The 20397-nt window shown below is 44.7% G+C and overlaps 1 protein-coding gene across 7 annotated transcripts in view; it reads right to left on the bottom strand.

The window, feature by feature from the left end:
- The window catches only part of SSBP2 (single stranded DNA binding protein 2), a 128052-nt gene extending 109017 nt beyond the window's left edge, over positions 1-19035 (bottom strand). For 3 of the 7 annotated variants that reach the window (XM_086868047.1, XM_086868046.1, XM_086868044.1), the window contains exon 1: positions 18803-19029. In XM_086868047.1, the coding sequence (XP_086724173.1) occupies positions 18803-18861 (59 nt within the window). In that variant the 5' untranslated portion in view covers positions 18862-19029. Of the gene's footprint in view, positions 1-18802 lie in introns of all 7 variants that reach the window. The other 4 variants (XR_015280519.1, XM_086868045.1, XM_086868049.1 and 1 more) reach the window with 3 other exon arrangements.
- Positions 19036-20397: the final 1362 nt, after the last annotated feature.

The following is a 20397-nucleotide window of genomic DNA, read 5'->3' on the forward strand; positions in this document are numbered from 1 at the left end:
AGCAAGGAAATGGAAGCGCCAACACAGCAGAGAATTTCCTGGTGTTTCCATCATGCCTGTACATGTGATGCAGTCTTTCCACTGCCTGGTCAACAAGACAAGCCCACGCAGGATCTGCAGTCACTAAAAAGGTCTCAAGCACCCTCCAGGGTGATGAACACAACCCCTCCAGGACTCTCATGCAGCTATCCAATCCTTTGAAGATCGAGTCCCTGGAGATGCACAGCTTTGAAGGTGTCCTCAGACTACAAAGCAACAATCTAAGGTGGAGGAAAAATATATGTATGGGAATAACAACTGAACAAGCAAACCTGAGATAAAGATCTTTTGTAAAGTCCAAGGGGAACCGCAAGACAACCCTGGCCAGATCAGCACAGTTAAAAACTGCTCATTACTTCACAATGTGTTCCTTTCCCAGTGCCTCTGACCTAAATAATGTCCTTGCTTCTCAGGAGGTGGCCACTCTGTGGTTCCTCACTGCTCCCTCTCTCCAAGAGAGTACAAGTCTTACTGTGACCAAAAACTAAACCCAGGGACTCTGCTTCTTGTGCCCCAAAGGAAATGGCAAAACCCCCAAAATTAAATGCCCTTGAAAAGGGACAAGAGGTGGGTAAACATTGAACTGTATCAACCATGAGATGGCATGACATGGAGATGCGCTTGAAAATGTTCATCTCTGTGGTGTCTGTCAGACTCTCTTCATCCCTAGAAATGTGGGACTGCAGGATAATGGGAGCATTTGGAGGTACACAGGTCTTGCTGCCACAAAAGTGAAAGAAATCTGAGCCCCATGCAGCCTACCTTTATAAATTATTTCTGGTGGGAATTCCTGCAATTTCCTCAATCCTCCCTGAGGATGCAACAGCCATGGAGAGATAACTTTTCTTAAAATATATTGTAGCTTGTCATGGGCATCAACCATCAGAACAAACTGAAGTCCCGTGAGAGCTCTGGGACTGATGGTGTGCAAAGTTAAGAGTGCTTAACTCCTGACAATCCAAACACCCAAAAACCAAACTTTTTACTAACCAGACCTGTTATGGCCAAGAAGGGAAAAGCAGCATCTCTGACAAAGCCCACTCCTCCCCTTCACACACAGATAGCAGAGACCTGGCTGGTGCACAGGAAGAGAATCCAGATGGTTATCACACCTTTTTTGTCTCCTGGGTTTTTAGGAGGAGAACAATCTCCTCCACAGGACACAGGAATGTGTCCAGGTGGGTTTGGAATGTCTCCAGAAAGGGGGATTCCAAGCCCTCCCACCCCCATCCACCTCCCACCCCTCAGCCCAGGCAGCTGTCCCAGGTCTCTGCCACCCCAAAAGAGAAGCCAGAACTCCATCTCCTTTCCAGACCTGTGGGGACATTGGTGACAAGCTGCTCACCAGTGCTGACCAGAATGCCACACTTAAAAATCTAAGACAAAAGAGTCACTGCCACCTCCCCATTTTCCTGGAAGGCCACTCACTGAAACAAAGGAAACTTTTCTCAGTACCTTTCACTGTTTTAGTAATCTTACTCGTTCACTTTAGTAAATAAGAGCCATTGCCTGTTTGTGAAAACTTCACATGGAATTAATGAAGGCACCATTAGTTGCCTGTTCATGAGTTTGATCACACCTCTACAGTGATGATCTCATTAAACCATCCAAATATTAGAGTTTTGGGTGGTTTTTGGGAAGGAAAATACAAGGAGTAACAATGATTTCTTTTTATATTCAGCCTTAGCCAACATCACTGAAATCATTATAAGGAATGCAGGAGTAAAGGTTATCTCGAAGCTGCATTTTTTCATCATTCATTTCATTTGCCTCAGATCTGAATGTACTTTCCTGCTTTTTTCACTCTAAAGCCTACGAAACGGTTTCATTTAAAACAGTAGAAGAAAAATACTGTTCTCATTTCAAGATGCCAGTTGTTTCCACAACAAAAGTTGATAAAGTATGTGACATTTTGATTCAGAAAGTTACTAATCTCTGTTACAGACTTCATACACCAGCACTATTCATATACAGAGGCACCAAATGCCTGGAGAGGGTATTGAGCTAATGTGGATTTGACCATGGCATGGAGAGATGCTGGAGGCAGCATCACCCTCTTCAAAACAAGCTAACACATGCATCCCAAAAAACCCTAAAACACAACAAACAAAAAAACCCTCAAACCAATTTCTCCCCACAAAAAAACAAACAAAAAACCAAACAAACAAACAAAAAAAACAGACAAAACCCAAAAGACCCACCCAAACCAAATCCAAACCATCCAAACAAAAATAATTCCCATCCTCAACTCTCCAATCAGTGCTTGTGACTTCAATTTTGAGCTGAAGCATTCAGTACACACTACCCTAAACTAGGAGTATGTTCCCCTGATGTTTCGGAGTATTTGTGTGTTAAAAACAGCCTTTCAGAGCAGCTCCCGGGGCTGGTGCTTTTCCCTTTCTCATGCAACCTGTGACCTTCGCAGGTGAGAGGTGGAACATCAGCCCCCTGAGGTGTTTTTCACACTTCCCTCAAGGTGAACAATGGGTGGGTGCAACCTTTACAACAGCAGGACTGAATTTCAAAACCAGTAACCTGAAGATGGAAGATTAACAGGAGACACTCGATAACGATGGTTTGACAAAGCACTGGGAGTTCCCCAAATTCCAGTGTGTCTTGCTCCACCTGGCCCCTGGGAGGGTGATTGTCTCCCATTCATCCCACCTGGGCTGAAGGGTTTTGCTGATACCCGCGTTTTATGTGCATTCTACATAAATACATATTTATCTGTTAAAATCTCTGCTGCTTTCAGCGCCCAAGTTGCTCTGGAGGAGGGAACAACTTCGTTCCTGCTCCATTTATCTCCCTCCCCCGGGCTGCCATGAAAACAACAAATGAAATCATATGGATATGATCTTGTCAGGTCTCATCAGCAAAGCAAGAGCCGGCCTGGTCATTATCAGAATATGAGATATAAGCTTGAAACAAGACTACCGAACTTTTATACACCGAGTTGAAGTTGCTCACTGCAGCTTTTCTGTAACAAATCCCTTTCCTGCAAGGATTTTACAGAACTTTTCATGCTCATGAAGGACCACTGGAAAAAATAGTTGTACAAATGGCAAAAATAATGAGTCAGCTGTTCAGTTTATTTAGTTTCTCTTTGACTTGCAGGGCAGTTTAAAACAAATTGCACAGGAAATTCAGTCAGCAAAACATATTAAAAAAATATTTTTAAAAACTTTATTAGAACTGGATTTGCAAAGAGAAAGAAATTTCCAACCAAGATGCCAACAATGTGATTATATTAGGCTGCTACAAAACAATTAAAAGTAATGAAATTTTGACTTCTCACTAAGTGTTAAGAAGCTTAAGCTTAGTATTTGGTTAATCCTTCAGTCCCACGGAGAAGCCTTCACACAGGCCAGACTGCATTCTGTAGGTGGTAGTGTTGCCCCACAGCTTCTCAGCAGCATCACTAATCCTGGAGCAGGACACTGACAGCTCCAAACAACAGCAGCTCGCCTAAAACCACCTTTTATGATGTAAATATGTACTCAAAGGTGCTCAGAGACCCCCTGAGACAAAAGGCTGAGGTGATAGCCAAGGGTACAACATGAACCTGTCATTAAAAACAAAACTGGTGCACCTAGAGTGAACTGCATCCTCTAGCAGAGATTTGTGTCTGAGGAGGGACTCATGACTGCCTACTCTTAGGGAGGAACAGGGAAGGAAGGACTAAACAAAATTATTTTTTTTTAAATATGGATAAAAAATGTTTAAAAAATGTAAAAGCCTTTGGGCACACCCCCTCCAAAACAGCCCCACCACCCGACACTATTTTAGGTGCCAACTTTAAGGCTTCATTCAGCTTTGCCAGTGGCTACTGGAAGGTTCAGGGTGCCTACAGGAATTGCTGGGTGGAGAGGCCTGCCAGTGCCCAGCTGGTCCGAGTGACTGGGACACATCCTGGTGGCTGTGGCAGCCTTCAAGCAGCTCCAGCTCCTGCCACAGACCAGGCTGGAACCAGAGCACTCAGACAAAGCCTCTGCAGAGAAGGCAGTCATCTCCTCACTCTGCAGAGCAGGGGCCATGGGATGCACTGTCCAGTATGAACAAACACCTGGGAGGGGATGCACAGAAAAGGCACCATGGTCCATTTATACTCAACAGCAAATGCCATTTAATTCTCATTTTAAACTGAGCATGGTTCCCACCACCTGCCCCTCTCGCCCCCACCTCCCAGGCTCCACAGGGACAATGCTGGAGCACTTGCTGGAACCACTACACTTCACTGAGGCAAATCTACAGCTTTTCATCTTGAGTCTGAAACCTGGTTGGGAAAGGGGAAAAGAACTGATGACAGTAAGATCTGTGAAATTATGGTTAAATAGGCCAAAGTGGGTCTTAAAGGCAAAAGCTCAATGTGAGTGCTGTTTTTTAATATTTTCTTTCAAAACAATGTTCATGTGACTTTCAGGGAAGGGTAAGGTTATTCAGAGGCTTGAAAATGCTGTAAGATGTGCCATCAAGTACAACATCTGGAATTCTGAAGAACTCCATCAGACCACAGACCAGACAACCAATAAAACAGAAACTTTAGTGAAACGACTGAGAATTTTGCTGCTTGGGAAAAAAAAAAAAATTCAAAAGAAATTACATTTTTTAATGTAATATCCCATTTTATGGTTCTCCACTTTTTAGTTTATATAATTTTTTGTGTTTTGAAGCAGAAATCAATTACGTCTCTCTTTTGTACAAACACCACCTCTTAAAATAAAAAGGAAGCTTCAGTGAGAACACAGTTATGGCAGCATCAGTCAGAGAATGGAGTAATGAAGCTGATGCAAATACTTCAGACCAAGACTCAAACTTCCCCCCAACTCTGAAGTGTTCAGTTTCCTGGGAGTCAGTGTGGGCAATTTGGCAGGCATGCTCATGAATATATTAACTGACAAGAACCATCCTCCCCCTCCAGTTAATATATATCAGGAGGAAAACATGTAGAGAGGCTCAAATAGCTAAATATCTCAGGCTAAAAATATCAAGAACTCCCTCAGCTGGAAGTTGTTAGCAAGAGCTTTGATAAAAAAAAGGAACCAGGACAGCATAAATTCTTTCCTTTCCCTGCAGAAAATAAACTACATTTGGGAGGAAAGTATTCAAAACATAATAAAAGAGGTGACTCACCCCTTTCAACATGCAGCACACAGTGCATGGAAGGAGGGGAGGTGGGACAGGGATGCAAACCCAGTGGAGGAGTCCTGCTGGGAGAGCAGCAACTCCCAGCTCCAGCTCAGCTCCTGGGAGGTTCAGCAGAGCAGCTCTGTCACACACACCCCTGCCCTGTGGGACCCCTGTGCCTCTTGAAGGGCTCCCAGAGACACTGAATGACCACACTGGGGAAACGGCTGCTCCTGGAGCCTTCTCCTGAGGGTCGTGGGATTCTCCTCCATAAGGCACCAACAGGTACAGCAGGAAGGGTGCAAGGCTATGGATATTTTAAATTCACCTCTTAGCCAACAGTATATCCAGACATGGGCTGCATTCTTTATTTCTTACATATTTCTCAAACTTACCTTGACGCAGTCCAATGAGAAAACCCAGAACTAGCAGAGCCAGCTTGGCAAGCAGACACACGCACATCACCCAGTTCTTTCATTTTTGGGCAGGCAGGGTATCAAAAAGCAAGCCCAAACCACCTACATTTAACAGCCTTCCACACTCAGAAGAAAAAAGGAGCTGAGCAGGGTGGACTTGTCTCAGCTACAGACATGTTGCCTGCAAACATGTTGTCTTATGACTACTAAACCAGAAAATAATTTACAATGGCATCCCATTCCTTCATTTTGAATGGAGCATCTCACATAAAGAGAAATGATCTGGCTAAAGCACATCACACATCTTACATTTCATAATCACATAACTGACATTTGTGTATCACACTGGGTCACATGCCAGAGACACTCAAAAAGGTTTGGACCCTTCCAAGTCATCTCCAGTGCCTTCTTCCCTGCAGTATCCCATGGCAAGGTAGGATGCCTGCACACCAGCATCTCCATTTCTTGTAGAAACAAAAACTCAGGAAAGAAAGAGAATACTGGTGAAAATCTGTATCTGAACATCACTTGAACGCCCAAGAGATTGATGAAATTTACTTAATTTTACAATCTGTGTGACATAGGTAAAAAAATGTAACTCTGCAACTAGGAAATTTTTTCTCATCCACCTGAGAAAGAAATATTCTTGGACTGTAGAATACAAATACAGAACAGTAGGAGTGGGCTGGAAAATGATTGTTTACTGAACTTGAATCTTGCAAAGTAAAGGGAAAAAAACCTTGACTCCAACGTAAGAACACCTCAACATCTTCACTAAGTGTCACAGCATAACTCATGGTTGTATCATGTCCCTGAAAGAACTTTTTCTAACAGTAATTTTTCAATTTTACATGACGGATGAAGGCACACAGAGGTTCCAGGAAGCTTGCTGTGCTGAGCAGTGGGTTGAGAGAAGAGGCAAGGAGGTTTGTCCCAGCAGCACCTCTGAGTACCCAGGCACATTGCGTTAGCTTAGAACACACAGAATTTTTATCTGTTACCATTAGAGCCGTAAGGCTGTGGGGCAAAGAGGGTTCAAACACACTTGGCTCCTTGAGATGGCTCCTGTATTGTTTCAAAAAGTGCTACACCTGTCCCGTCCGTTTCAAATGCTCATATTCAGCTAAAATATCTGACAGCTGGCTCAAGAGCACCAGCTCTCCACCCATCTGAGATCCCTCCACCACCTCCAGAACAGAGCCCTCCATCCCGGTTTTCATGCTGCTTTCAGAGCTCCCCCAAGCCCTGGAACCAGACTGTGAGGTTCTGACATACACCTATGCAGAATCAATAGAGCTGGAGGGTGAAAAATCCCCACAAACCAAGAAGTGGGCAAACGAGAAAGAATAAAATTTTGGAGCACAAAAGCTTCTGCATGCCACTTGGCCTGTCAAAGGGTAAGAAAAAACCTCTTTTCTCCTTTTGGGTAAACTTGTGTTAATTGCTGGAGGTGCTGTCCAGGGAGAAACATGGATGGAAGCTTGATGGGGGAATTAAAATCTTGATTTAACTAGATTAGCATTAGGGGAGTAGTGCATTTCCAGACAGAAAAAAGTTACACATATGGACTGCTTTTGCTGTTTTCAGAGGCTTTCATTCACACTGCTCTAAACAAATACTTTGCTTTAAGAAGCTGAATTGTTGGGTAGTCCTTTTGTTGGTCCTGAAGATAAGTAGATACAGGTGCTGAAGATAAAATCAGCCTTGGTGAAGTATCTACAGTCATTACACAACCAACAGTAAATTTTGTGTTTCCATACCAGGCAACAAGACAAGGGTGTAGGGCTGACATTGAACCAGCTCAAAAGTGGCCTTAATACATAAATGTTGTTATGTACATTCATATATACACCTATAAACACACACAAACACAGTGAGAAAAGCTGGTTCTGGGAGAATGCAATGCTCCTCTCTCTTTCAGCCACGTTAACTCTAAACACGGTCCTGGACTAGGAAATGAGAAACACTGAAAAAGTTATGGGCTCGTTAAAAACTGCCTCTCACAGAACTGGACTGAAGTTTAGCTGAAATCCACAACTGAATCACAAAGGCAGGAAGAACATGAAAACATTTCCATTTCGAGGCTGCAGAATACACAGCAACTACTTTGCCAAGTTGCACTGTTGGTCCCTTTAATCTCGTTTCTTGGTTCCTTTCACAACACCCGCGGAATGCCTCAGAATAAGGTGTCGGGAAGCCTGAGGCACATCTGACACTGCCATGGGTTAGGTTTCCCTACACTTCCCTCAATTAGTTTTTCACTTGTGCCCTGAATTACTGAGGATTTCCAATGTTTGTGCTGAGCATTAAGTGCCTGCGCTCACTTCAGCCCACAACCATTTGCAGAAGGCAAAGCTCTCTGTAAAAACACACCACACCAGAGAGCCCCTCTAATTATGCCTTGCCCATTGAATGTGTACACTGTGCAAAGAGAAATTAAACAGAAACTAATACCAAAATACTTCCACAAGCTCTGTGTGTTTCCCTGCGGCTGCAGCTGATCATCCCCACTGCTGCTCTATCAGGGAGCCCCTTATGCACGACTTGCTCTCTGAAATATGGAACAGGTACTCCCACAAGCTGCTGCAGGCATGACCCTGCATTTTCAAACGCATTTATTTGGCTCACAGCCCAAGTATTGAAACCACAGAGTCCTTTTTTCACTTTTTGAAGTATTTCGTAAGAGTTTTTCTAGATAGTGATATGAATGAAAAACTGCTCAATGCACTTACATTGTTTTACAGGAAAAATACTTGTGGTTTCGTGACAAGAAAACCTTCTCTTATTTGTAGGTTTTTTTCCCCTAAACGAGTAATCCCACCCAGAACTGGAGACTGACACTGGGCAACTTCTATCTTTCTTTTTTTTTTCTTCCAGCTTGGAATTATTTAATATATACTTACAGGTCTGTTTGGGGAATATGGGTAACATTTTAAAAACAACTTCTTTTAATTAATGGATTTCATAGGAATACATCTGCATCCAATACTCCAGTCCGGTTTTGCCTCTAATCATCTATTTAAGATAATCTCTGAAATCATTCTACGTAGTTTTTTCATTCACTATTTCTATGTTTCCCAACTATGTGCCACCAGTTTGGACATACTTTTTGTCTTGCAACTTTGAAGCATAAGATAGCTTTATTTGCAGTTTGCTTATTTGGGTTTTGCTGCATTATAGTACCTCATATTATTTCTAAAAATATTTTGAAGTATATATAACTAGGTTTGTGTATGCACATGTCTACACATAATGGTCTTGTGAAAGTAAACATCGTTCCTTTATGAAGAATAGGAAGTACATTTAGCAAAATTAGAAGTGACACTGGATTTGAGGAGCTGCATCAGAAGTCAGGAACACCAATGTGTTTTACCTTTCAGATCTGCTCGTCAAGCCCATTACCATCACCAGAGGCACATTTCCAAACTTCCAACACTGCTTTTCATCTCCTCATCAGAAGATCTCCTTCATCTTTTCCAGCTTCGTATTTTTGTTAACTGACTGTCCTGTGTGCAAGCTCTTCTGTGTGTTTATTTGTTGATCATGTACTTCTACTCCAACCCAAAAAAGTCGATCTATATTTGTATTATTTTACAATGTGCATACTAACACACAGGGAAACCAAATTACTCGGGCTGGAACATATGCCTTTTAGTTTTTAAAACATCACCTTTATGTACATGTATCCTTTCCAAATTCAAATTTCAAGGAATATTAAACAATAAACAATTAAAGGAGCCAAACAGTTCAAGAGACACACAATTGGAGTCATAACCTTCACTTCCAGGGCAGCTTCAGATTTGGCAAGGGAGCTTCATTATTCCTGATAGACCTGATGAAATTTCAGTAACTCCCCCACACTCCAAGCACTCAAACACCTGCACCTCCACTCAAAGGCTGACCCAAACGGGAGCCATCCAAGGCTGGCCCTCACTCTTTGAGGGTTAACTGGGAGAAGAACATAAATAACCTACCTAACATGGAGAAATCAGGTGGGGCTGTGGTTTCTCAAATCCTGCTGTTGCTGCTACAGGGGTCTGATAAAGCAGCACAACTTCTGAAGAGCATCAGGTGGCAGCCTCACCCCGATCCTCACAAATCCCCCCAGTATTTATGACACAATCACACACCCTGTCAGCCACCTGATCCACTCTGCCCCAGCACTGTCAAGAACAACGTATTTATTAAGGACTTGCACTTCCATTTCTGCACTCCAGTATCTTACCCAGAAAGCACAACACCTCCCAAGGAAAGGAACACAGGCTACAGTTTGCTATTGATGCTGCTGGAATTTTTTTCCTAACCTCTAAAACAGGTTTTCAAGACTAAAATCCAACGCTTTTTTATAAGCATTAAGGTGTTTACCACAGAAAACATAGACAGTATTTTACTTTCTTCTACTATTTATAAAAATGCTTAATTCCAGCAGTGGAACATTCTTATTAACTTTCCAAACTCATTATATCTATATAAAAATGCACCTGCTAGCAACAAGACATTATCGATAGCAATATAAAAATAAAACTGCATGCACTGGAATTTACATACACTGGTAACTCTATTAGTACTGATTACTTATTGCTTCTGTATTTTCAAGACACTGCATTCTTCCTATGAAAATTAGAGTGGTTTGGTCTGAAGGTGAAATCTCTCCCAAGACTCAGAGGCTTTGGAAACAAAATGGAAATAATGTAATGCACAGGGCATTGAGTACTCACTAACGTCTTAAATTTCTTCTTCATGATGGAAATTTCTTTCAAAGACAGTATTTTACTTCGGAATAGGAGAAAGGAAGAAAAGAAACATTCAAGCCTAAGTAGCAAGTTAGGAATTCACTGGCAATGTAGACCTGGTCGATCCCATTAAGAGTCTGGGGTTAACATCAAGGGTTGTACTTCAACCAGACCCACACCACCTCCGAAAACCACCAAGACATAAGTCCAAAGTCAGATTTAAAAACCTAAAAAGGACAGGATAAAGCAGCACATGAAGTCAATGAATAGACACACTAAACAATCTTCACTATCCACAACCACAGCTGAAAAACTGTACCTGCCACAGGAAATGTGATTTCTGAAATCTGGATTTCCTCAAATTGTAATTTTCAATTGATACTTGCACAGGAAACAAAGCAGGGCAAAAAAGAAAAATTGTGGTGTCATAGTGTTCTTTCACAGGTGGCTCCAGCTTAAAAATAAACCCCCAAAAACTCTGGTACTCTTGCCTGAAGATTGAGAGAACTCTGGAAAGCCTAGAGGAAAAAAAATGGGCAAAATAAATTATATTAATTTGAATTTTTGTTCTTTTATCACAAACTAGGCAGGTTTTCCTAGAGAGAATATGTGCATGTCAAAGCTGAGTGCAGCTGGGGCTTGGAGGAGCCAAAGGCCTCTCCACAGGAGGCTCAGGTCACTCTGGGCACAGGGAATGGAGGGGCAAAGGGAGAGGGAAAGGAAGCACTTCAGGGACAGAAACAGAACAGAACAGAACAGAAAGGGAAGGGGCCAACATTATCTGTCAAGAAAACGTAATGTCAGCTCAGTTTAGTTCACCTGGGAGAGTGGGCAGTGGGCAAGGAGGAACAGGTGGAAGTTAGAATATTAGCTTTTGACTCTTAGCCTGTCACATGATGCCTGCATCAGCAAACATCTTCAGTCAATGAAAAATGAGGGTACAACCACAAAATAAAGGAATGATGGAAGAGTCACTAACAGCATGTTTCTACAGAAGAGAGAACGTTTCAGGAAAGCTCTTCCTACCCTAAGCCAACTCCACTAAAAGACTTTCATTAATGAGTGGTATGTAGAAATACAGAAGTGTACGTGGCAAATCAGGAAAGATTACAAGCCCTTCTGGGGACAGGAAAAGAATAATGAAAGTTAATAACAGAAAATTCAATACAGGCAAATGTGCAGTACCATGCTCAGGACTAAGAAATCAAAGACACAAATATGGAATGGGGAATAATTGGCAAGGCAGCTGTGCTGCAGAAAGAACCTGGAGGGCGTGTGACTGCAAAAATGGATTATTTAAAAAACAAAATAAAACAAAACCCCCCAAACAAACAAACAACTCCCCCCCAACAATAACAACAATAAACATGCAAGTGTTCCAGGGAGTATTAGCAGCATTGTTTTATCCATATTATGTCAAATGAGAGGTAATTATTTCATTCTGCTCTGAATACGCTACTAACAATATGGAGAAAGCACAAACAGTCCGGAGGCAGGAACCACAGAAGGTGTGAAAGGGAAAAAAAATGACCCACCACAAAAATGTTCAGTTTATTTTTGTATTTGATGGAAAGTGAAAAGCTAGGACTCTATGGTCTAGACTACTGCCGTATTTCAGTTTCTTAGAAAGGGACATTTTATGTTCTCACCTGTTCCCTTCCTGGAACCAGAAGTGAGAAATACCTCAAAGACTAGAGAAGCATGAGCAGAGGTCATCAAGATTTCTGGATTAACACATTTGTTTGTATCTGAGGATGATTTTCTCTCAGGAGCTGAAACAACACCTGCCCACTGCCTGAACAACCTGATGTTAGGGGTCAGCAGCTCAACTGAGCAGAAAAAAAACCCTCAGCCTGTGACTCAGTCTGGACCAGCACTCCTTCCTGGAATGTTTGTGCACCAAAAAAAGCAGGAAACAAGTGGTCCTAACCCCAAGCAACACAGGTGGAAGGCTCTGTAGACATAGCTCCTGAACACTGACGGAGAAAAAATGTCATCTGGTTTTGCCCAAAGGAGCCTTAGCAGAAAATTCTTAAAAACAAGGTGTTTTGAGCCATTGCTCAAACCACACGAGGCTGTGCAGGGCAGCAACCCTTCCATGAAGTGTCTCTGCTCAATCAGCCACCCCAAACCACAGAACCACACATTTGTGAGTCTCCTTCCCTAAGAACAGCAGCCGTGGAGAGGCCCTGCTGCAGGTGAGTCTGCAGCTCTCCACCCTGGATAACTGTGAGCGCATCTTCCAGTCTGAAGTGTATTCACAAGAGAGAGAGCAGTTTCACAAAAACACTACATTTCTTCAAGTTCCTTTGGCATCTCCTCCTGTGGCAAGAGAGACAGTGGAAGCTGTCTATATGCATTTCTGGTGTATGTGATACTCCAAAAAAGAAAAAAAAAAATAAAAATTCAGGGCTGCATAGCTCAAACTGGGCACCCAATAACCAATAAACATTTTTGTCTTCTACTTTTCTGCATCTTAATGCCACTTCCAAACTGGCTGTCGGTCAGGAGTGGCTCGATGCCTATTTTTAGAGGTGAGGCTCAGACACTGTGGAGCTGGGCACCAAAAAAACAACACAATCTTACTGTAGGAACAGCCGTATTATGAAACAGCAAGGCAGCCATAAGGCACAAACCGCAAGACAGCAAAATAGCAAATTATCAAATAGCTGCTCATTACCAAAACAATGCTCTTCCCTGCACAACAAAAACCCCAGAGCTTTTTTTTTTTTTTCTAAAAGGGAAAGAAAAAAAAAAAAAACCAAACCAACAAACCAAAAAACAGTGAACATGCAAATGAGGGCAAAGTGAGAAATATGTTCAGTGTATATCTGCATTTTCCAAGTTAAGAGAACATTTTTGGGAATGCAAGTACAGCACCCAGACACTGCAGAGACACACTGTTCCAGCTGCTTCTGAATGGCAAATCCTAGCCTTCCCTCCCGGGGCTCTGACATCCCTGAGACACAGCTCCAGGACTGCCACACACCCCTCGGTCAGCTGCCATCTATCTCATAGGTGTGGGTCGGTTTTACCGCGGAGACAACAAATTTTACACCCCTGCTCTCTCAAGTCCTTCCTGGCAGTGAAGGAATGGTTATTTCCCAGCACCTGGAGGGACAGAATGTTCCTCCTAACTCAACAAAAGCCTCCCACTTCCTGACCTGCCTCCTGGCTGTCCTGGCTCTGCGCCCTCTCACCAGGTCTGTGTCCCTGGTCCAGATGCTTGCATGCTCCTCCCAGACCCCGATTCCAGGGCTGGTTTTCTTATGGAGCAATTCTCTGCCTCCCCTCTCCAGACTGGCCATTTCCATCCCAGTTTCCTCCAAGCTCCCTGTTGTCCCTGTGTCCTGGCACCTCACAGCTGCAGGCTCCAGCTGCTCACATCTCCACTTTCCTTCCCACCCAGCCCCAATTTTCCTCCCCTCTGATCCCAGGATCTGCTGCCTCCCAGCGAAGATGAAATATTCAGCGATTACAGTCAGTAAGCCCTAAGCATATGCAAATGGATCTTTTTGAAAAGCCTTGTATCCTGGCTAAATTCAGATGCTTTGTCATGCAAATGGCAGAAAGACACATCTCTGGAATCAAATCCGTCATCCTTTTCTTTTTCAACCAGATTTCAAGTGTTTCTAACGAGAGGGGTATCATTGGTCTTCCACGGCAAAAGTTGAGAAAACTTTTAGAACATTGGAAAACACATATTTGCCTCTGCCCAATTTTCAAATCGGGCCACATTTCAACCAAACTTGTACACACAAAAATGGTTAAATAAATCAGCACAAGGCTTAAATATTGCACTGTAATTTTCCCACCCAAACAGTGGAAGTTTGGCAAAGCTACTAAAATCTTGGCTGCTTTAATACCTGCGTCAGGATCATACTCCTGTAATTTAAGCAGAATGAATTTCTTCTGTGTACCTGTTTAATCGGAATGGCAGCACATACATTACCTGAAACGTTTTCATGCGCTCCTAAGGCACCTGTGCAGAGTAAGGGAGCACCTGAAGCACATGCCAAGAATATATACTGATAAACAGCTACTATTTCCAGAGCCCTTCCCTCTGCAGAGTTCATTATAAGGTATATTCTTCTGAAACACCTCATGTTCACAGACCCCATGAGCAGCACAATTGCAACTTTTACAAGTTAGACCTGATTAATAAATGTCAAGCCCAAACTTTCTAAAACAGGCAGGATTAAACTAACGAATTTGTCTTGAAAAAGAGGGGATGAAAAAAACATGAATTTATCTTTTACCACCAGGAACTCCAAAAACTAGCTGGCCATTTCCCAGGGAGGAGTAGCAAACTCATCACTGAAGCCAGTTAATTTTTTATCTGAATCTTATTTTTATGTACCTTATGAACATTGCAGTGGAAAAAGGTGACTTAACTGTGTAAATTCATGCAATGCAATCTTTTCAAATCTGAGGGAAAAAACAAAACATGAAAAAAGAAACCCAAAAGAACTCCACTCATACAAAGAAACTGTACATACAAACAGCCGACCTCTCAAAACAGACCTGAAAAGAAACAATATTTTGGTAAGGCATCCTTTTATAACAAATTAAGTCGCAGTCTCTAGTCATCCACTTAGCTTTAAACCTAAATATGAGTGTCTGCCAAACCCCAAGAAGGTTAAGGGCTTCTTGGGAAGAGGACTAGTTTGGAAGACCACTGGAATATGAAGAAAGCTGAATTCAAAACATATATTCCCACCAGAATTTAGTTTTCCTTGTATGTTTTTTTAGAACTGCTTTTCTACAGCATATATATCTTCAACTTGAAGCATTATTTATATATAAACAGATAGTTGCACTTGCAAATGGAACTTGTGTGCTCTGGTCCCTTTTTTTTTGTTTTTCTCAAAGATTAAAAGTTTACAGAGTTTCACCATTCAGTGAAGTGTTGGCAGGTCCAAGATCCTAATCTGAAATAGTCCTGTTTTAAGGAATAAGGAGGGAGGGAAAGATTGTTCACAGTTGCTTTGAAGAGATAACAACAGCGGACGCGTGGATACTTTCTAGTCTTTTTTCCTTTGACAATGTAGTCAGGTCTGAGGTGGTAGCGGCACAGCAGTGTGGTGAAGAGCTACTGTGTAATATATTATCATATGTCTATTATTATACAGTACCGTATAATACACAACTTTTCCATCCTTGAGCAATTGGATGGACAGAGCCCGAAATTCAGGCACAGCTGTTCCAGAGTGAGAGGAAGGCGCACAAAGACTCTTGTGATTTTTGTCTCCTCACCTTCCTCACGGCTCACAGGCATCGTGTGCCCCCACCTCCAGTGAGGCACCCCAGTTGTGCTGCGCTGCATCTCTCTGGCACAAAATTCGGTATTGTTGCCCCCCAATTCACCCACCCACACCTCACACGTGTTGTGAAGCTCAACAACACAGGCGGTTCACCCCAGAGGTCAAGCAGAAGGGACAAAGAGAGGGACCACAAAACAAATGCCATCTTGGAACTGAAAACTTGCCAAGGGCTATCACAAATGGCAAGCAGAATTTGTTCGTTTTTATAGTAATTACATAACCTCAAAGGACACAAACACTGAATGCAGCACACAGCAAGACACCGTGCTACAAGACACACTTGGCACTGGGTTAGCTCTGTGAAATATATCACAACAAATATCACAAACAGCAGCTGAACAACACACATCTTTTCCACACTTGGTAAATAAGCTTTTCACACCCTGGTCCTCTCACTGGCACACATCCTCATGGGAACAGAGACACGGTCCACATAATCGGGCCATTAAAAACTGAGGGAGTGTAATTTTTTATTTTTTATTTTTTTTTTAAATTATTTCCTCAATTATTACAAGTGTATTTTGGAGATTGGTTATTGGCTACGTATTTCAGGCACTTAAAATCTTGAGGAGACACGCCAGCGTTCAGCTGAATATTCTGTTCTAAAAACTTTGATGTTAAACATAATTACAATCCCACTCTTCCTGATTAAATAAGTACTTATTGTATCAGTCAAACATCTGTATTTTTCTCTGTGGTTTCCAAAATAGCACAGTCTCAAGCAGCAGTCAGAGCTGTATTTTTGTAGAGATATGTAATTGGACAGCTGCTTCTTTCAGAGCGGGACACAAACTCATGCATTACCTTGGGACAAGCATTGCATGGCTGTGTAACAATGTCCTAAGAGGAAAAAACAAATGCAATCACAGGTTTTTGGATGTCAGGAAGAAAGCGTATGGAAATGGCAAGGATATGATCTGATCAGAAAGAAGAAATTTTAACAGATTAAATACAAAAAAAAAACTTGAATGTAGACTATACCTAATGGTATTCTACGTCATAAAGTGGGTCTCAAAGCTCTTTTATTTTATTTTTTCTTTTTTTTCCCCACTGCAGGAAGGAGGAGGTGGGAGAAAGAGGATGCTTCTAACTCCCAGCTGAGTTCAATTGTAAGTAGATGCGGACACGAAGTTTCTGACCTGTCAGGTCCACGATCTAAAGACAAACCATTTCGGTGTTCTGCATAAAATAATTTACACGTGAGGAGCCCACATCTCCAGCTGTTAGCTCCAAGTGGGAGACAACGTGTATTTAAATCGAACAGCACCATCTAGCAGGTCCTCACAACTTTACTTAGGAGGGCAGTTGCTACTTGGCAATAAGTCAGCAGGGCAAGCTTGCCCTGAAAATTATTAAGCATTTTCAGACCGGACGAAATATTAGGTGTCTCACAGCACCTTTACGAACCCCGCAGAAAAATCAGCTACAGTAAAAGAATACGGCTGAAAACCGTTTATAAAGTTTCAGCTCCGCGACCAGAGCACTTGTGTGTGCGGCTTGTAGTGGGTAGCTTTGGCAAGGCAGAATTAAAACAACATGATCTTCATCTGATCCGACGCACAGCAGCCCTATGGATTTGTTTCTAGTCCCACTGTGAGATCCCACTGTGCCCTTCAGTGATTTACCGAGTGTATTGACAAACACCAGCAACCGTGTAGCACGAGGAAATGGTTTAATTCCCTAATTTCGCTAAGACAAATAAACAGTGCTTCCACTAGGCGGTTAAGCAATTATTTTTAAAATTATCCCTCCACTGGAACTAAGAAGCGCCACTAGTTGATCAGATTTCAGAGCCCAAGTTGTGTCTCCCGCTCCATCTCAGCAATTAACGCTTCCCGTCAGGGCTGCCTCCGTCTCCCTCCACTTTCCCGTGGCAAACTTAGGTGTGAAATTGTCAAACGCCTTGAATTCCCCCTACCACCTCCCTCTCCTGTAGAAACGGAGATGCCTGGCCTGCTGCTGTTGCAGGGAAGCGTGCATGCCAGCCTCTGGAATTAGGAAGTATTTCAAAAAATAAAAAATAAAAAAAAAACCCTAAACAAACAACAAAAAACTCCACAAAAACCCCCAACGAACAAAAAAAACCCCAAACAAAACCAAAAATAAAAACGCACGAAAAGAACTGACCCAACCTTTAAAAAAAAAAAAAAAAAATTATTAAAGAATGAAAAAAAAAACAATAAAACCATCAACCCCCAAATTCCTAAACTCACACACACAAAGGAAAAACACCCCAGAAAACCACCGAAAAAATCCGTAAACTTTTAGGTGAAGGTTCAAGACAAGCTGCCTGAAGGGAAACTCCTCGGCCGTGCCCGGAGCGCAGATCCCGGTGCTGAACCCGCGCTGGAGCGATGCGATTTTTGCAAGGGAGAGAGAGGTGCGAACCTGGTCTGTGGACGGAGCTCTCCGGACCCCCTCAGCAGCCTTACCCCAACCTTCCCACCTCCGCTACTCTTCGTCCCCGTCCCCGTCCCCCTCCTCCTCCTCCTCGCACGGGCTTTTCCTCCCGCTCCAGCCCCGCCGTGCCAAACCGGCCCCGCTCACGCCAAGTCAGGACAACTTGAGGAGACGCCGTCCGTTCCCCAAACCCCGGGTTTCGCTCCCCGTTTCCCCGGCGGTGCGCGGCTTGCGGGCACCCCCAGCCCTCCCCGTCGGGCAGCGGGCAGGAGGAGGACGCCGGAGCGCGGCTCGGCCGGGCGGCTCGTGCGCAATCAGAAATAAAGAAATTAACAAGAGACCGGCATGAGTTTGGGCAGGCGGCGGGAGCCCGGGCGGGGGGGGGGGCGCGGTGCCCGCTCCCCTTTGTGCGGCGGGAGCCCCCCGAGAGCGAACAATGGGGGGCCGCGGCAAAAGTTGCGAGGCGGCGAGTTGGGACGCGGCCGCGGCCCCCTGCCCGGGCTCTTTGTTAGCGGAGGGGTCCCGGCACCTTGCGCCGCCGGGCTGCCAGGCGGGCACGGCCGGGCAGCGTCCCGGGCGGGCCGTGGGGACACCACCACCGCCGCCGCCCCTCCACCCCCGGCAGCTCGGACGCCGCGTCCCGGCGCGGGGACCCCTCGGAGCCGGAGCGAGCGAGCCGGCGGTGCCGCGGGCCGGGCGGCGGGAGCGCCGCAAAGTTTGTGAGGGGGCCGCGCGCGCGGGGCCGGCGGGGCGGGCGGGCACTCACTTCTCGCGGGCCTGGCTGTCGGACGGGACGCTGCTGTTGCTCTTGCCTTTGCCGTACATGCCTGCGGAGAAGCTCCCGACTGTCACGCACCTGTCAACCCATCACCGCCTCCCCGGGACCGGCCCCGTCGCCACGGTGACGGGCGCCACACGCGCCCGCCATTGGCCGGGCCCGCCCCCGGCGCGGTGATGGACGGGGCGCGCATCCGGCCGGGCGCGGCCCCGCCCCCCCCCCGCGCGAGGGGGAATTAGAAACGGTTCGAGAAGGATTTTAAACAACCGGCTGTTCCCGGCGCCCGCCGCGCCCCCCGCCGCCGCGCCGCCGAGCGCGCCGGAGAGACGCAAACTGCGGACCGGATTCGCGGAGTCCGCGGCACGGCGCCGGCCGCGCCGGAGCGGGCGCAGCGCCGGCCCGCCGGAGCCCGCCGGAGGACGCGCCGCTCCCGCGGCCGGGCCCCGCAGCCGGGCCCGAGCGCACCCACGGGGGGCTCTTCACACCTCTCACCCCTAGGGGAACGGACATCCCCCCAGCCGCGGCGGAGAGCGAGAGCCGGGACCGGGATGGTGGTGGGGAGGAAACATTTCCTGAAGCAGAGCAGCGTGCCTTAGAGTAGCTTATTTTTTTTTTTTAATTAAATTTAAAAAAAAAATTTAAAAAAATAAAAATAAAAAACACCCACGGTCTGAACAAAATTCAAGGAAATGTGTTGGGTTTTTTAATATAATTTTTTTTAGTTACACGGCAATAATTGCGTGCTCCGCAGAGAGGGGAGAGACAGAGAGCAGCCACTGGGGCCATTTGTTACATGATTTCTCTTTTTTTTTTTTTTTAAGTCCCCGAAGCTCTGGAATTTTCCCCCTCTTCCTCCTCAACCACAGTCCCGAATTTTGCAGATATTGACGCCTGCCTGTGTTTAAACTACGGCTAACCTTGTTACCCCGCTCCCCTGCGTGACCCGTGGGAGGAGGGCTTTCAGTATTTTGATGTTTTAAGTGTTTGGTGCCAAGCCCTTTTTTTATTTATTTATTTTTTTAAATTTTTTTTTTTTTTTTTTTTTTGGTCAAATGCACCCAACATCTATGTCCCCGTCGTGTTGGCAGGCGAATGTCGGGAACAAGCAGGGCCACGAAAAGCCCGACCAAAATTCGGGCAGGGAAGTTGTGCCAGGCTTAGACCACCAGCATCTGTTTATCATTGTTGGAGCTGCGAGGGGGGGAAAAAAACATCCTCCGGATTCTGAGCTGCCGGAGCGAAGGGAATGGCTGGTGAGGTGAAACTGGGGAGGGGAGGATTAGGAGAGTATTAATGAGCGGCTGGAACAAATTAGCGAGGGAGTAGCAGAGACAACAGGAAGGAGTGCGAGAGGCTGGAGGATCCGAGGTGCTTGTGGCAGTTCCCTGCCCGGCGTGGGATGCGTGTGCTCCAGGGAACCCGCCGCAATAATTCATCGCATTAAAGCACACGGCAACAAAAGCCTTTTTTTTTTTTTTTTTTTTTTTTTGTGGCAAAGTTGGTTGGGCTTGGGCTTTCGCCCCATGATGTGAATTTTTTTCTCTAAAAAAATATTTATTTATTTAATTTTTATTAACAGCGAG

Source organism: Cyanistes caeruleus, chromosome Z (genome assembly GCF_971803275.1).
Source record: "Cyanistes caeruleus chromosome Z, bCyaCae1.hap1.1, whole genome shotgun sequence".
NCBI classification, from domain to species: Eukaryota; Metazoa; Chordata; class Aves; order Passeriformes; family Paridae; genus Cyanistes; species Cyanistes caeruleus.